The sequence below is a fragment of the Stomoxys calcitrans genome, chromosome 4, assembly GCF_963082655.1.
Source record: "Stomoxys calcitrans chromosome 4, idStoCalc2.1, whole genome shotgun sequence".
NCBI classification, from domain to species: domain Eukaryota; kingdom Metazoa; phylum Arthropoda; class Insecta; order Diptera; family Muscidae; genus Stomoxys; species Stomoxys calcitrans.
Window position 1 is genome coordinate 84414368 of NC_081555.1, and position 17399 is coordinate 84431766.

The following is a 17399-nucleotide window of genomic DNA, read 5'->3' on the forward strand; positions in this document are numbered from 1 at the left end:
ACGTTCTGCCTAAAAGTGTTTTGCTTTAAAGGTGTTATCTGTGTGAAGCACTTTTAATTTAATTACAAATCCACCTACAATTCAATTCAATCATACTTCGTAGCACATTTATGTGAACAAATGGTGTTGACATTGTGTTGCTACAGTGTCGGCATTAGTGCGCATTCACACCGTGCTATCATTCTGTCAACAACCACACTTTATGATGTCAACAACAATGCCAGTGTCAACGACATTATTGCTGGTGCTGTTGCTACTGCCGTTGCTATTTGTGGTGGTGATTACTATTCTTGCTGTTGTTGTTCAATCTATTCATGTTCACCTTATGAATGACAATAATGGGAAAACGTTTTGTCACTTTGCTTGTTGTTTTCTTTGTTCACATAGTTTTTTTCATTCTTCTATTCAAGATTGTTATTAGATCATTTGTTATGAATACATATTCATTTGGATTATTGATTTCTATTCTTCAATTATCCATATAAAATGTTTTGTTTTTGAGAAGTCACAATGAATGAATTAAAAGAGATTTTGCATTGAATCCCAAGATTCCCACATTATTAAAATTCTTGGTGGATGGGTGTGTTTAGTATTCTATGTAAAATTAAATGTTTCTATGCAAAATTAAATGTTAAGATGTCATCGTTCGTAAAAAGATAGTTTTAAATGATTACAAATGATAAAAGTTAGATTTCTGGTGTTGCCAATGCTGCTAACATTCAGGATAAGATCCCGCTGATACATGTTTTTAGTTTTCGAACCCAAGCCAGTGTTCATCTTTATGCGTTATCATAATTTTTAAAACGAAGCCGAAGTTTATATCTTTTAAGTCTCGTTTTACAGCTGCATCTGCGGAATTTGTAGGTGTTTATCGCTGTAATATCGTGTCCTCATCTGCTATCATGTCCTCATAATACCTGCGTTACACTCTGCTTATTCTAGGGGATATATTTTGTAGCTTTAAAACATGTGCTTTCGACCATGAAGATACAACCTAGGTTAGGTACCATCAGACCTTATCATTTTGTCCGCCCCTCCCATAGTTGTGAGTTTCTTGGCACCTATAGTCGAGAGAAATGGTTCAAGTAGAAAACGATTCATCAGCCTAACGAATGAAGAAGAGAAGGATGCGCAGTTTGTTTTCAGCCTTTACGTAAAGGTGGTGTTTGCGAATTAGAGTCAATGAAACGGTCATTGTAGCCGAATAGGGATGACTACAGTAGTGAACGAGTGCTTTGCTAAGCTCACAAGAAGACAGAGAAACCAATCCGGGGAACGACGAAGGAGATTGATGAGTATGAACCGGTAGCGAAATCGGGCGAAAGTGCAGGATGGCGGAAGGGATAGAACTGACATTCCAAGCACTTCTATGGTAGTTGGAGAATCAGATCTCCCGGAGAGCATAACAATTCTAAAACGCTGAAAAGAGGAAGATGGTCACTGAAAAAGGTGAGAAGACACACTCTTACACCAGAGTGGCAAGTAAGCATAACAGAACAGATCTCCCAAAGAGCATTAAATGCATAAACGCTGAAAACAGCTCTAGAGGGCGTAATACTCGTTCGCACGTGGTGTTTTGGGATCACTTCCAACAAATGCGCTAAGGATGGTTCAAATCGGTCCATTTTTTTATAAAGCTGCCATATAAACCGATCTTGGGTCTTGACTTCTTGAGCTTCTAGAGGGCGAAATTCTCGTCCAATTTTACTCAAATTTTGAACGTGGTGTTTAGATACCACTTCCAACAACTGCGCTAAGTATGGATCAAATCTATGTTTTGATAAAGCTGCCATATAAACTGATCTTGGGTCTTGACTTCTTGAGCCTCTAGAGGGCGCAATTCTCGTTCGATTGGAGTGAAAATTTTCACTTAGCGTTCTGGTATCACTTCCAACAACTGCGCTAAATATGGATCAAATCGGTTCATGTTTTGATATAGCTGCCGTATAAACCGATCTGGGATATTGACTTCTTGAGCTAGTAGAAGGCGCAATTCTCATCCGATTTGGCAGAAATTTTGTACAACGGCTTCTCTGGAAAAACCAATCCAACTCTTCCTCAATGGAGACTCCAGACAGTGTCCTGCGAGGGGAGACAAAGTCGAAAAAGGGATGAAGGAAACGCGTACAGCCCCTGAGTCTTGATGAAGCACTATGGCTTCCAAAAGGATGCCAGAGCCATCAGGAAAGGGGGAGATGATCACTGAAAAAGGTAAAGAGCCGTCCCCTTACACCATAGTGGCAATGAAACACAACAGAGACCAGCTGATGTATGCAATCATCGATATCAGGAGGTTCTGTTTAACGAGCGGATTTTCGAACATGTGTTGAACTCTGAAGAGGGTCCATCCATACAAATCATGAGCTGCGAGTTTAGGGGGGATATCTTAATGCTGCGCTTTGCGTTACCCTCAAGAAGACATTTCATGCATGGGAGCTGCAAAGAGAGTCAGATTTCCCGAATAGCATTACAATGCTAAACGCTGAAAAAGAGCTTCCCGCTTTCAAGAGGTATTCATTTGGCCGATGCAGACCGACACAATGATAAAATTCTCAGACCATTAGTGGGAGGACTGGGTTCTTAGAGACTGAATAAATCATATGCTAAGGAACAGTTGGATAAATTGTGGGTCTCATGACATAAATATAACAGAGAAAGTGGTACAAGTCACGCCACAGGGAACCATTTTATCGTGGTGATAATGGTTGTCACCCATAGGAGTGCTCCTATGAGTGACCACCATAAATAACATACTATGGCTGCTGACTGAGGAGGGATTTTAAACTGTCTGTTACGCACACGATGTTATAATAATACTTCGAAAGGATAAGGATCCAAACTATGCAGAAGGGCCGAAAGGTCTTGCAGAATGCATACGACTGGGGTAAACCTAGGGGTCTCATTGTTTACCCAGCGAAGACTGAAATCTGTTGTTCAGAGGAAGATATCGATATCTGATAAGGTCAAATAATTAGGAGTGATCTTGGACAGGAAACTGTATTGGAAGTGTAACATTCAGGAGTGGACCGAGAAAGCTCACAGATGTTGGGCACGGGATAGCTGGGAGCACCACACAGGCCGTAACATTTAGGTCCGATGTGTGTGTGTTCATTGTTGTCACGAGAAGCTTACCTGAGAGTTACCGGGCTCGTGCACAAGTTGAGGATAGTGGAATGTTCCATGCGGAGTAGTTGCAATAGCAGTCGCGGACAATCAGCGGTATCGAGCGGTGAGTCTTACCGAGAGGTCGGTCGTCACTGGCTCTTGCACAAATACTTAGTGTCTATGATACTCGATATGAAAAGGAGGGTAATTGGCTCCTTTAAATAACGTTTTAAGACGTTCCGTAGGCTCAAAATGGGGCCTGAATCGGAGGATCGTTCACTGGCTCTACGGGAGCGCGATTATACCAATACTTACTTTCGCCTCAATAGTTTGGTGGACTGTGATGGAGAATAAGTGCAACGTAAGGACAATACAACAGATTCGGAGAATATGTTGTCTTTGCATAGGCGGAGCGATGAAGACCACGCTCACTAGGGAACTGGAGACTATTCTAGATATACGACCCATTGACATACAGATTAAATGTGAGGCAACCACTGCGGTTATGAGACTTAAAGCGATCCGAAAATGGATTGAGGATGGGAGCAGCTCATACCATCGCGCTTAATTCAAGGCGACGATAGGAAATCTGGAAAGAAGGGAAGAGGTTTCCGATCGGATACCTGAGACGACATTTGAGGTCGAGTGCATGGCACTGCTGCCAGCGGTACAGTCTTGGATTGTCGGAATCTTAGTTTTGCTATCTGGAAGATCATTTATCAAATGGATCAAACTAGAGGACAGAGTGCGCCCGGGGCTTTACATTGAGAACCGAAGGACTAAGATCTGGGGTCGAATTACGGCATACAAGTAAAATCGATCAAAATCTCGCTATTGTGAATCAGGTATCTTTTTAATGAACCGCGATTTTTGAAATTTAAGAACGCAAATGTTTAAATCGATCGTTAGTTATAAAAACTTTGACATAAAAGTGTCAACGTCACATAAAAATATCAACGTCACGTATACCGTAATTCGGCCCCTGTTTTAGACTGACTGACCATAATACGGTACTGCAGGCGGAGATCCGGCGACCACGGAATGCGTGAGTTGGTGTGGTGTTAACGCGAGGACGTCGTTTATGAACATCTTTACGGACAGTGAACTCGTCATGAGGGTAATAACAACCAGGACGGTAGGGTCACGAACAGTCTTGGAGTGTAAGAAGGAGATTAACGCCTTCTCTGAGGATGTCAGGGTTCTCATCATTTGGGTGCCGGGTCACAGCTGAATAAGGGGGATTGAGAACTGCCGTCAATAACTTGATTAACCCGAACCCTTTCGGGTTCGAGTTAAGGATGTGGGCTACGAACGCGCATTTAACACTGTGGAACAGCGAAACGATCGGTGGGACGACGAAAATCCGTAGGATTTTCGACGACGCCATAGCTTTCGGTATCATAACAGAATACATGGGACAACGAGCTTATTTTTGCAAAATGGATGCGGCAAATGATAGCATATGTAGGGCATGTGGGGAAGATGATGAGACTTTGGAGCATTTCCTATGACATTGCCCGGCTTGCCACGGCTAACAGACTTCGATACTAGGTGGGGACACAATACCAGACATGAATTAACTTAGGGGCGTGGTATGGAAAACAATGAGGGATATTGTAAGTAACACGGAATTCCTGACATAGATTTTTTTCGTGGTTACTTTTTAGTTTTTAGAGCGCACAACAAGCCGTTTGCTGGCTTAGGTATATGCCCATAGTGGCATAGGTATATGCCCATTGAAGCATAGATATTTGCCCATAGTGGCATAGGTATATGCCCAATGTGACATGGGTCAAATTAATATCAGCACCCTCTTTTCAACTTAACCAAACCTATTTCTAAGCCACAAATACATCTAACTGCAGTGACAGTTCACTTAAGCAATAGTTATTACACTTTCAGGAAAATTTAATTTTTGGTGACCGGAAATTATCTTTGCTGGAAAAACTTATATCCAATCAAATAGATCGCTCTGTTTGAGAGTAATGGTGTAGTCTTCAGAATAATGTTATGTTTGAATGTTTGCTCTTTGACAATTTGCGTAATTTTGACACGTCAAAAGGAAATGAAATTATGTCACAAAAACCGTGTATTAAACAATTTTCACTTATGTTCTATATGTCCATTCTTATGCACTATGATCTATAATTTATTGAATGTAGCTCTGTTTTGCGGGTATTTTTCTATCCATTTATCGTTTAAGGGCTAAACAACGTGTAACGTTTTTACGAAGAACATCGGGTACCCATCTCGACAACGACTGGTCCACAGTCAAACATCAACACAGTTTTTGACAGCACAACATATACACGAAATTGATAAAAGGCCACTCTAGTATCTAAAACTCATGTCAATTTCGTTAAGCATCGATTGTTTTTGAGCTTTTTAATTCCGGTACATTTTTTTCAAAACTTGTTGAAATAGTTAAATTTTAAAGATAATATGGGTCTGCTATTGCTGATTCTATCTTTTCAGCCAAAAAATTTAAAATTTTTTTCTCCTGTTCACACTCACTGGCTTGGTTTAATTCCTCGTAAGGGCAATAGGCTACAACCTGCAGACTGCAAATTTCATTAAAAATCATTGTCGTCAGCTATGTTGCTCCACTCTCGTATGCTATGTATGAATCAATTGTTGGCGCCACCATAAATAACCAACTGAAATTGTGATGTTGATGGAAAGAAGAATGCCATCGACGTAATTGAAATTCTTCAACGATTCCATCGATTATTGCAATCAACTTCTCTCTTGTCTGTTGTATATCAAGTGTTTCTTACGTTGCCGTTGCCGTTGCCGTCGTTGAGGCATCGTCAATCGCTTGACTGGCTATGGCCGGGTGGCCACGATCGATGCCATTTCTAGTGACTCTGGGAGTGATGGTGGTGGCAGCATGTAGCCACAATAACCACAACCGCAACATCATCTTTGTTGCTGTCTATTAGAGATTAATTTCTCATCCACCATCAAGGACTATGGCAGCCGTTGCCGCTGTTCGCCACTCAATCAAAATCTATCTGTGAGTTTGATCAGAGATTTGTCTTCGACTTCGATAGCGCATGAATTCAGACAATTGATTTCAAATTAAGATTTCGTCTGTGGAGTCATGACATGCATGTAGCTTCTTTCCTTTCCCATGAATGATCAGCATACATTATTGCTCACATCATTGGTGGTGGTTCGAACATGAGTTGCTCTGCGGTCGGTCTCTTGCAGGCAAACAAAATATTACAATTTGCCATTTGAGATTTACAATTGATCTATTTTTGTATTCACCTCGTCTAGTGCAGCAATTGAATTGTAATTGTTTATCATCAAGGGTTTATTAAATTTGCTTTCAATGGATTTGCCTTACATTGAAACAGGGCCATAGACAATCTTTGATTGAGAAATTTTCATTTATTTTTTATTTATTTATTTTTCTCTTAAAATTTAAACGTAATGTCCCATATTTTGGAGAGTTGTACTTTTGGAAAGGACATCAGAAAATTTGTTTTGCTATATGAATATCTGTCACTCAACAGCAAGCCTTTGGGACTTGGCTATAAATATTTGCTTTCGAGTTTATTTTAAAAGAAACCTATTCGAAGTGGAGTTCACTGCTCCAAAATGATTTGTGAAATCGATTGGAATGTCTTCTCAGAGGAACCAAACATATCATCCTCAGCGAAGCTTCCTGGGCATTGTGGTGTATTTCAGGCTCGATTTAACCATGTGTGTGCCAAGTTTCGAAGGAATAAAGCTAGGCGCCTAAATTTTACACAAATACTTTCTATGTGTAGGTCGTTTGGGATTCGTAATGGGCCATAACGGTCCATGTTTTGATATAGCTGCCATATAAACCGATCTCGGATCATGATTTCTTGAGCCTCTAGTCTGAAGTTATGCCTGCAATATTTTGTCTTGACTTCCAACAACTATGCCAAGGTTCCAACAACTATGGTCTAAATCGGTTCATAACTTGATATAGCTCCCATATAAACCGAACTCCCGATTATACTTCTAGGGCCTCTAGAAAGCGTTATTCTTATCCAATATAGGAAGAACTGTCGGTAAGACAGCGAAAATCCTATGGTAAGATCCGGATCGTGAAAAGGCGAGACTATTACGGAAAGAAAATAGGAAGGAGGTCAGTATAGCATTCGGTACGGGACATATAGGACTATGAGCTCACTTATGCAAAATCGGTGCGGCAAGTGATAGCATGTGTAGTGCATGTGAGAAAGATGATGAGACGTTGGAGCACTGTCTATGCCCGGCTTTTGCTGCTAACTGTTACGCAGGTGGCAACGCAATACCAGATGTGATCCAACTTGGACGCGTGTCTATAATTGAGATTTTCGATCCAATACTGAGACAAAAATTGTATCCAATAGACAATAGTTAATAATTCTCTAGTATATCGCAAAAGCATTGGAACGCCTCTTCGGGCAGTTTTGATTCAATATTGATAACTTACCATTTTCAGTTGTTAAGTTGTTCATAGTAATTTATTGGTCTCGCACGACTCGCTGTCACACATCGGGCTTACTAAAGAATATCTCTAAGAGTGCTGGCAAACCATTCCTTTTCTACAATATTATATAGGCAGCAATCCTCCTTGAGGAGTATCTCTGCTGACCCATCTTTTTGATCTACAGATCCCAAGCCTGATGTAATGCATCTTTTAGTAAGTAAGTTATTAATACATTTTCTTGCGTCATGATTGACGTCTGTTTTTCTTTATTGAAAATACCCTCAGTGCCAAGAAATGTAACCATTGTAGCATTTCTGCGGTGTGGACGTTTCCTCCTTAGATGCTTCACTAGCGGCTGCTGTCGAAGTACTTTTTGAGTTCCGTGCTTCCCCGCTGGCACACACCTTGAGCGCAGTCCAACCAGATGACTCACCCACGCAGGGCTTGTCGAGCCCAGTTACGATGCCTTCCCCTCCTGTTTCGATCGTGACAGAGGAATTTTCAGTCTCCTGCAATCCTCCAGACACTATTGAAGATAACGCCTTCTCTGAACATGGCACGATCCGCATCGTTTGGATGTGGGCCATAGCGGAGTAAGGGGGAGTGAAAAAGCAGACGAATTGGCAGAAAAGGCAAGAGGAATGTCATCAATAAACTTAGTTAACCTGAAGCCTTTCGGGTCGACGCAGTCAGATTTAAGAGCGTGGACGACGAACGCGCATTTAACACTGTGGAACAGTAAAACGGTCGGTAGAACGACGAAAATCCTATGGGGAAATCCTGATTGTGAGATGACAAGGCTGTGAGATGACTGAAAGGAAGTAAGCAGGAGGTTAGAATAGCTTTCGATAACATAACAAGGCACGTAAGACTACGAGTTCACTTATGCAAAATCGGTGCGGCAAGTTATGGCATGTGGGGAAGATGATGAGACGTTGGAGCATTTCCTAAGTCATTGCCCGGTTTTTGCGGCAAGAGACACCGGGCGAGACAACTTACGGGCATGGTATGGAAAACAAGGATGTTGCAAGTAGCATTTTTTAGTATTTAGGTATATGTCCATAGAGGCATGGGAGGATTAATATCCGCAACCTCTTTTCAACCTAACCTAATTAAGGATAAGTTGTGTTACTAGCCACCATATAAACAAGCTATTAAGACTAGTTTACCATCCATCCAATGATGCTGAGCATAAAAAAAATCTGTTTGAATCACATTATATTTGAAGTAAATATCACTGAGAAAAATTTCATTGTTTTTCATTAGCCTCATCATCGTTTATTTACAGCAAGTCATGACCGAAGTCTTAATAGACATATGGACAAAATACCCCATCCTAACGTATTATATTCGTTGAAAACATTTCAATCGTTAATTTGTTATTTATTTATTTTTTGTTTTCGCTTAAAGACCAGGCGCCACTTAGCGTCATCTTTCGAGATTTTGTGGCTCTGACTAGAATGGCGCTTGACAGTTGGCGCTTACTGGTTAAGATCTGCCGGGGCTTTGTGTGTGCCATTAAATTTGAAATTGATTGAAAAAAAGAAAGACGTGTAGAAAAAAAGAGGGAGAAAAAATAAGACGCGAACATTAGCGAAATATATTGAGACAATAAACTCGTATTAAAATAAAATTAAAAATCGAAGCGAAAGAAAAAAGCGCTCACATTTAACGGCAAATGAGCCACAAATTGTTATTAAGACGCTCGTTCGCATGGTCTTTCATTTCTTATGAATTTATTAATGGAATTACCCAAAATATTATCATAAATCACCGGATGCCATTAGGGAGGAGAACAAAGATGATGCCGCGACGGCGACAATACCCTACAGGTCAATATCAACAGCAACATGATGAGTTGAGTGTAGACTAGGAAAAATACCCATTCTAGCAATATGGAAAGTTTGTCTGAATGGTTTTTTTTATCTTTTTTGTTATTCTTAACTAAAAAAAAATTTATGATAAATGAATATATATTTATAGAATATTTTTTTGCAAGCAAGTTTTGCCGTTAATTAATGTTTTGTTTAGTTTTTTTTTATTATAATTTTTTTTTCACATTCAAATCATAAACCAAGAACCAGTGAATACTTACTGCCAGTTGGTTTATGATCTTTTTATATTTATTTTATATTTTTTTCTCATATTGGTTTTTATAGCAGCAATAAATATTGGTTTATACCATTAAAATGTCAACACAATAATTAATTAAATATGGCAATTTAATTTGTTTAGAATTTTATGGACATATTATAATTTGTTTCGTTGATGTCCATTTGATATTATTTCAATTCAATAAAGCAATCTAAAGGGGAATTAAAAATGATTTTAAATATTGCTTCGAGGGTATTAAATTGCATTTGAGGGCTGTGTATAAATAAATAAAATTTATTTTCAAACCAGTACCGTTCACTGGGATCGGAGAAAGAAACAAGTAAAAACCAGCAAGAACCTATGTTGAAATCTAGTCACACTCTAATTTTTTCATTCCAATGGAAATATTGAATAGAACTTTGTAAGATTTTCTTACTATAGGACCTAAATTGTGGCTAATACATCCTTATATCGAATTAAAGATATATAAAGGAGCTATAACTAAATCTGGACCGAGTTAGATGAAATATAGTACACGTCTTAGACTTAGACTTCAAATAAAACACCTAACGCTAAATTGTATAAAGATCGATTCAAAATCGAAATTTGCCAAAATTCTTCTGTTACTGTGAAATTGGTAAAGAAACCTCAATTTTTTTTGTTGATTGCAAATATCTTTTGGAAGTTGTCTAGCTTCGAATGGTAGACAACGCCAATGGCTCTTGCTGCTGCTCCGTGTCCCCAGTTCCGTATTAACGACGAAAAATACCCAAGAATAGAGCTGCCTTAGAAAAATTCTAGCTCGAGTTAGGAAAGAGGTATCGTAATGAAATTTGGATTGGCGTAAAGTGAAAGACTAAAACCAGTTACAATAATTTTTCCCGTTATGTTTTGGGGGAAAATTGGCTTGTCAAAAGTCAGCAATTTTTTATGTCCCAAAAATCAAACGAAAAAAATGCTCAAAATTCTTAAGAGTGAGATTTCTGGTATCATTTTTAATGTCTTATTGCATTCGATGGTTTCCATAAAAAATAAATTTATGGCAATAATCCTACTTCTTTTGACATCAGGTTCTATTTTATGCCAAATTCATTAAATCCAGCTTTCTTCACTAAATGGCCATAAAATATTAAGAAAATGATTTGTTTCGTTGTGGGGGCTAAGGAAATAAAAAGATTATTGTTTTCAAAAATTTTTAAAATTCAAAATATTTAAAAAAAGTTGCTATGTACGTCAGTAAAATTTCTATAAATTATGAATATACTAGCATAAGCTTGGTCGCTTCGCTGCCCCCGATGGTGTATCCAATATCAAGGTGTAACTGTATCGCAATTTTAATAGCTTTAGCTTGATCGTTAAAGAAAGGACATTTTGTACGAATCTAAAAAAAAAAAAAAACTCTAGTCCGCCGAAAGATACTGTCAAGGCGTAACTGTATCACAATTTTGAGATCTTTAGCTCAATCGGTAAATAAATTATCATTTTGTACGTTTTAGTACCTAAATGTAGTAATTTAAAAAAATCTCCTAGTCATCCGTTACATACTGCCAAGAAGTACCGGTTTCCCTAATTTCACAGATGTAGCTCAGCCTGTAGAGAAAGAACAATTTTCTACGTTTTAGTACCAAAATGAACGAATATATAATAAATACTTCTAGTCGTTCGGTACTTAGTGCTACAATAAATGTAACAGTATTCCAATTTTCAGAGTTATTTTTCAATACGCAAAGAAGGTACCATTTGTACGTTTTAGGTACTTAAATGTAAAAATCTCAAAAAAAAAAAATCTTCTGCTCACGAGGTACATACTGTCAAGATGTACCTGTATTCCGAGCTGTTGATCAGTCTGTAAAGAAAGTACCATTTTGTACAGCTTAGTACCAAAATGCATGAATATCAAAAAATGTTTCTAGTCCCCCGGAACATACTGCCAAGATGTGCCCGCATCCCAAATTTCAGATCTGTAGCTCAATGTTTAAAGAAAGTACTAAATAATAGCAATTATAGCATTTAAGTACGTTTTAATCTACTGCTGGTACGATTTCAACATGTCATATTTGGTACAACTTACCGTATATTTTTTTTACAATTTTTTTAATTTTACCCTTCTCCGTTCACTGTAAAAGTAAATAAGCTATTTCGTACTTTTTGGTACCAAAATGTATGATTTGTTCAAAAATCGCTTAGTCAGCCAACATATATATCTTAGTAGAATCTAGATTTGAAATTTCAGAGTTCTAGTTCAATCCGTAAAGAAAGTATGAAATGGTATCAAATACGGAACCAAACGTACGTTTCTTTCGTTTCCATTACTATTTTCATATGGTTTCTATCAACCCCCTTTATTTCGCAACAACAATCATTTAAGCCAAATTTCGAGGTTCTAGCTCTACCCAAATTTCGCGGTTCTAGCCCTATGCAAAGTTGACTTATTTCGTACCTTTTTGGTTCTTTTTTGTTCCTGAATGTCCAAAAGTCCAAAAACTCATTTGGCCAATTTTGGTTGCCATAGTATACCTAAATTCCAAAATTCGAAGCTCTAGCTCAATTAATAAACAAGGTACCAAAAAGTACCAATTGCGGTACTAAACGTACTATTTGTCCCACATCCGGTACGATTTTGGGACCTTTTTGTCACCAAATCATATTTTCTCGAGACGCTCTTTAACTTGAGCTCAAAATTATAATCCTAGCCCCATCCGTCCGCGCTGGGTAAAATGCCACCATTTCTTACATTTTGGTACCTAAACGTACGAATATCACAAAATCCCGTCTTATCGCGCGAAATTGAAAATCGATCAATCCATGTCCGTCCGTCCGTCGATGAATATCACTAAAGCGGTCGAACGCGTACAGCTGCAAATGCAAATTTCAATTCCATTAAGGAACAGGGGCAAACTTCTCACATATCAATGTGTGCTGTCAGATTCAAGTTTTTAAGCTCATTGATACGGGATCTCCATTTTATAGCCGAGTTGGCGTGCCGCAGTGCGACACCTCTTTGTGGAGAAGTTTTTACATGGCTGGGAATAACCACCGATGCAAATTTTCATGATGTTCTCACCAGGATTCGAACCCAGGCGTTCACCGTCATAGGCGGACATGCAAACCTCCACGCGTACGCGTGGCGTACAGCTAGCGGCTTAACATTTCGCCCAGATGCTGCTTATTGAGCGCTGGTCGTTGGAGCCTATGGGCCATATCGGTTCAGATTTTGTTATAGCTCCCATATCAAGTGGTCATTCGACTCGTTTTTCTTAAGCCCCCAGAAGCCGGAATTGTTATTCAAATAGGCTAAAATTTTGCACGTAGTTTCCTGGCTTTTCACAATCGTGACAATTATGGTTAGAATAGGTATGTAATCTGATATAGCTCCCATATAAACCAATCTGACGATTTGACCACTTGGGCTCCTATATGCCGTTTTCCATTGCCCCTGATATAGCTTCTATACAAGCCGATCTTGAACCTCTAGAAGCCTCAATTTTCATCCGATTGACCTGAAACTTTGCACGTATTGTTATGTAATGACTTTCAACAATCGTGAAAACTTTGGTCCGAATCGGCATATAACCTGATATTGAAGCCGCAATTTTTATCCGATTAGGCGGAAATTTGCACGTCGGTCCAAATCGATGTGCAGTTATGTTTATAATGCACACAGGACGTGCTAGTTCAATATAAATTTTAATAAGGGTCAAGGAATGACCCATCGCGCAGTCTACGGCGAGTTTCTATTGAATATATGGCCAAATGCAAGCTCATATGAGGAAAGTCGCTCATTATCATCTGGTGTTTCTCCAGTATGTTAAACTTTATGTCCTGCATTTATGAGTCTTGTTTGGTCTTTACTTTTTGTGGTACTTCAAGTTCTGTTTCTGATAGACGTTAAATATCTTAAAACTCATTATCTTAAATCCGATTGATTTTAAATTGTTTTATTAACAGTCATTTACCTTCTTTGTTTTCTACTTACAGCTGCACATTTTTAAAGTTATAATCAGAAATTGCATACTTCAAATTACAAAAAAATGCCCTACGTGCAATGTTAATACAAATTATGTATAAATCGAACAAGATCATTGATAATGGATAATCCCTACGACGAAAATTGTGAATTATTCTCAAAAGTGAGAGACAGTAATTGACTAACAGCGGAGAAAAGATTAACATTTCTTGCCATATTCTGAAGGAACGGAAAACAGAATTTTAACTCGAATAAATAAATCATGGAATCACACAAACGTTTAAAAGTCATCATTTGCCTGCTGGTCACAACCTCAACATGGCTTGTTTATGGAGCTGAACAATTACTCATTGGTAAGTTTGAGCAAGCATTGACTTTGTTCTATATCAAAAATTTTTTCGACATAAAAATTGTCGTTGTACAAATTCGTACATAGGCAGTGGGAAACGGATTTAGTTTAATTTGAAAAATTACCTTGAGTGACCATACAGGCATAGTAAGCGAAGTCAAAACTGTTGCGTCGGTTTTCATGTGTGTGTGTGTGCTTTTTAAGATATTGGAAAACATGGCCAATTAAATAAATCTGACAAATTCATTGAGTTTTGTGTTGGAGTTTTGCTTTTGGGTGGGTTTTTTAATTGAAACTTCTTGCTCTATTTGGATGCGGGTGAAAAACAAATTTGACACTATAATTTATTGATAAATTAAACTCACACAACTACAACATAGTGTCATACAAATCTTGTAAAATTTCCAATCTATTACCCGGGTAAAAAAAGCCTTGAAATCGCAGCATTTAACGCAAATGAATGTATAAAAAAGAATTACAAATAATAAAGCAACTTTCTTGGAAAATTGGTTTAAATTTTATAAAAAACAAACATTTTTAAATTTGCAGCCAAGTATCAGGAAGGGGCAATAGATCGTTATGATATAGGACTCAAATGAAATCTATTTTAGAGTAGAATATAAATTGTCCAACATGAAAAGCTGTCCGATGGATAGGACTGTCAAACAATATGCAAAAAAAAAAAAAAAACAGTTAGGAATGGCAAAAGGCGGCCGGTGCCGACAGTGTAATACACTACACCTACCCTATAAGTACAATGTGGGAGCTATGTCCAATTTCGAAGGACCTCGGCGGATGTATATATATGTTACATCGGCGGATGTAACATATATATATATAAACATGTTTCGACCGATTTCCATGAAATTCACCAGTCATGTCGAGAGTCACACGAAAATCCCCTGCCTAATTTCGAGAGAATCGGTTAACAAATGACCATTTTATTGAATTATTACTGCAAATCGGGCGAAAATATATATGGGAGATATATTTAAATCTGAACTGATTTTTTTCCAAATTCTATAGGCTTCGTCTCTAACCCGAAAAATATGCCTGTTCCAAATTTTAATACGATCGAATGAAAACTGCAACCTGTAGTTTGTACACAAATTACGATGAACACACAGACAGACAAACGGACAGACGGACATAGAAATCTAATCAGAAAGTGATTCTGAGTCGATCGGTATACTACCAATGGGTCACTAAGTTATAATACCCTGTTCCATAGTGGTGGTGTAGGGTATAAAAACGATTACTGAGTGTTAAAGATCTTTTCTTGATCAAAAGATTCTGGTAACGTTATCGGCCCAAAGAAATGAAACAACCAAAATAAACGGAACTAAATAAGCAATCCCATGGCAGCCAAATGTTCCTACCGGATTGACCTGATAAAGTCCTTCATCGGCAAGGGCTCAATGTACAACACACTGCAACTACAACAAACAAAATTAAAAGTAGCGCAAAAACAGACTTACCATCTTTACTTTTAAACTTTAACTATGTTACAATTTTGCACTTGTCCCAAAATCAATTTTTTGACCTTTGTTGATATTGGACCTTCATTAAAATAAGTTAAGGATTCATTTAACTTCTGTGCACAAATAATTTTTAACATCAAATAAAAAAATTAAATTAAGCTTAAGAAAGCCCAAACACTTGAATGCCTCTTTCGACACTTCCAGTACATGTTTTGACCAACGCACATCACAGTGTACCTTCATGACCAGAACATCAAGAGCATCTGACTACTCAATATCTATACCGTCGATAGATATCGACGATTATAGTGGGTCAGTGAATCGCATGTGCGACAAGACACAGCACTGCGTCTTCTGTGCTTTAAAGTCTACTCTGTTCGTTCTACGACACTCGGAAATGGACAACAAATACTGGGTGAGCGTCTCATTCATAATGCCCCTCCTGTCCACAATTTCTTGAGAACGGGGCCTATGGTCGAACACAGACTACTGGCATCGGCAAATGATTAGACTGGATTCGAAATCTAACTCAATGGATCGTCAATGAACATAAGAACAAGTAAAAAGGCGTTAAGTTCGGCCGGGCGGAACTTTGGATACCCACCACCTCGGGTATATATGTAAACCACCTTTCGTCATGATCCGTTAAAAATCCATACTTTATGCCCCGATAGCAGCTTTATCGAAATATGGTCCCATTTGGACCAAATTCGACACGGATATTGAGTGGTCTAATAACTACAAGTCATTGTTCAATTGTGTAGAACAAAACAAATATTGGTCTTTTTGGTAGTTATATCCAAATATAGATCGATCTGAACCATATACGACACGGAAGTCGAAAAGCCTATCATAAGTCACCGTGTAAAATTTCAGCGAAATCGGATTATAAATGTGCCTTTTATGGGGCCAAGACTTTAAATCGAGAGACGAGTCCATATGGCAGCCATATCTAAATCTGGACCGATCTGAGCCAAATTAAAGAAGTTTGTCGACTGGCCTAACCCAACGCACTGACCCAAATTTCATCAAAATCGGATAATAAAAGTGGCTTTTATAAGCCTAAGACCCTTAATGGGGGGTCGGATCTAGCCATGTCCGTCCGTCCGTCTGTCGAATTCACGATAGCAGTCGAACGCGTTAAGCTAGCCTCTTGAAATTTTTCACATATAATTCTTATCGATGTGAAGGGTGATTTTTTATCTATTATCGTTTTGGCAACACACAGCTCATGCACGTTTTGTGTTTTGTTTCACTGTCAAACATCTTCTGTTTGATCGATAATGCAACATAAATCGACTTACAAACGAACAACTCTTGCAAATTATTAAATTTTATTTTTCGCTCAATGGGTACATAAATAAGCAGAATTATCGATTTTAGCGTGAAGATCAGTCATTTTAACGACGAAGCTCATTTTTGGCTCAATGGGTACATAAATAAGCAGAATTGTCGATTTTAGAGTGAAGATCAGCCAGAAGCATTGCAAGAGCTACCAATGCATCCAGAAAGTCATAGTTTGGTGCGGTTTATGCGCTGGTGGCATCCAATGACGTACTTCTTCAAAGATGAAGCGAATCGTAACGTAGCTGTGAATGGTGAGCGCCACCGTGAGATGATATCCAACTTTTTTTGCCTACAATGCAAGAGCTTGACTTGCATGACATGTGATTTCAACAAAACGGTGCCATATGTCAGACAGCACGCGTAACAATGGACTTATTGAGAGGCGAGTTCTCGGTGAACATTTTATTTCACATTCGGGACAGGTCAACTGGCCTTCTAGATCTCTTCTCTTTCCTAAAGCTCCCAAAAAATCACCCTTTATATCATTGAGGATTGCATGGGCCATATCTGTTCAGATTTGGATATAGCGTCCATATGAGCCTCTGGTGGGTGAAATTTGGCACAAGGACTTGGGTTCTGACTTCCAATGTCAGTGCCGAGTGT

At 38.5% G+C, this 17399-nt stretch overlaps 1 protein-coding gene across 4 annotated transcripts in view; it reads left to right on the top strand.

Moving 5' to 3' along the window:
- Positions 1–17399, top strand: part of LOC106086369 (A disintegrin and metalloproteinase with thrombospondin motifs 6) — a 170373-nt gene that overhangs the window by 67484 nt on the left and 85490 nt on the right. For all 4 annotated transcript variants that reach the window (XM_059366467.1, XM_013251012.2, XM_059366466.1 and 1 more), the window contains one exon: positions 13631–13972. In XM_059366467.1, coding sequence (XP_059222450.1) covers positions 13882–13972 — 91 coding nt within the window. In that variant the 5' untranslated portion in view covers positions 13631–13881. The remainder of the gene's footprint in view (positions 1–13630; positions 13973–17399) is intronic.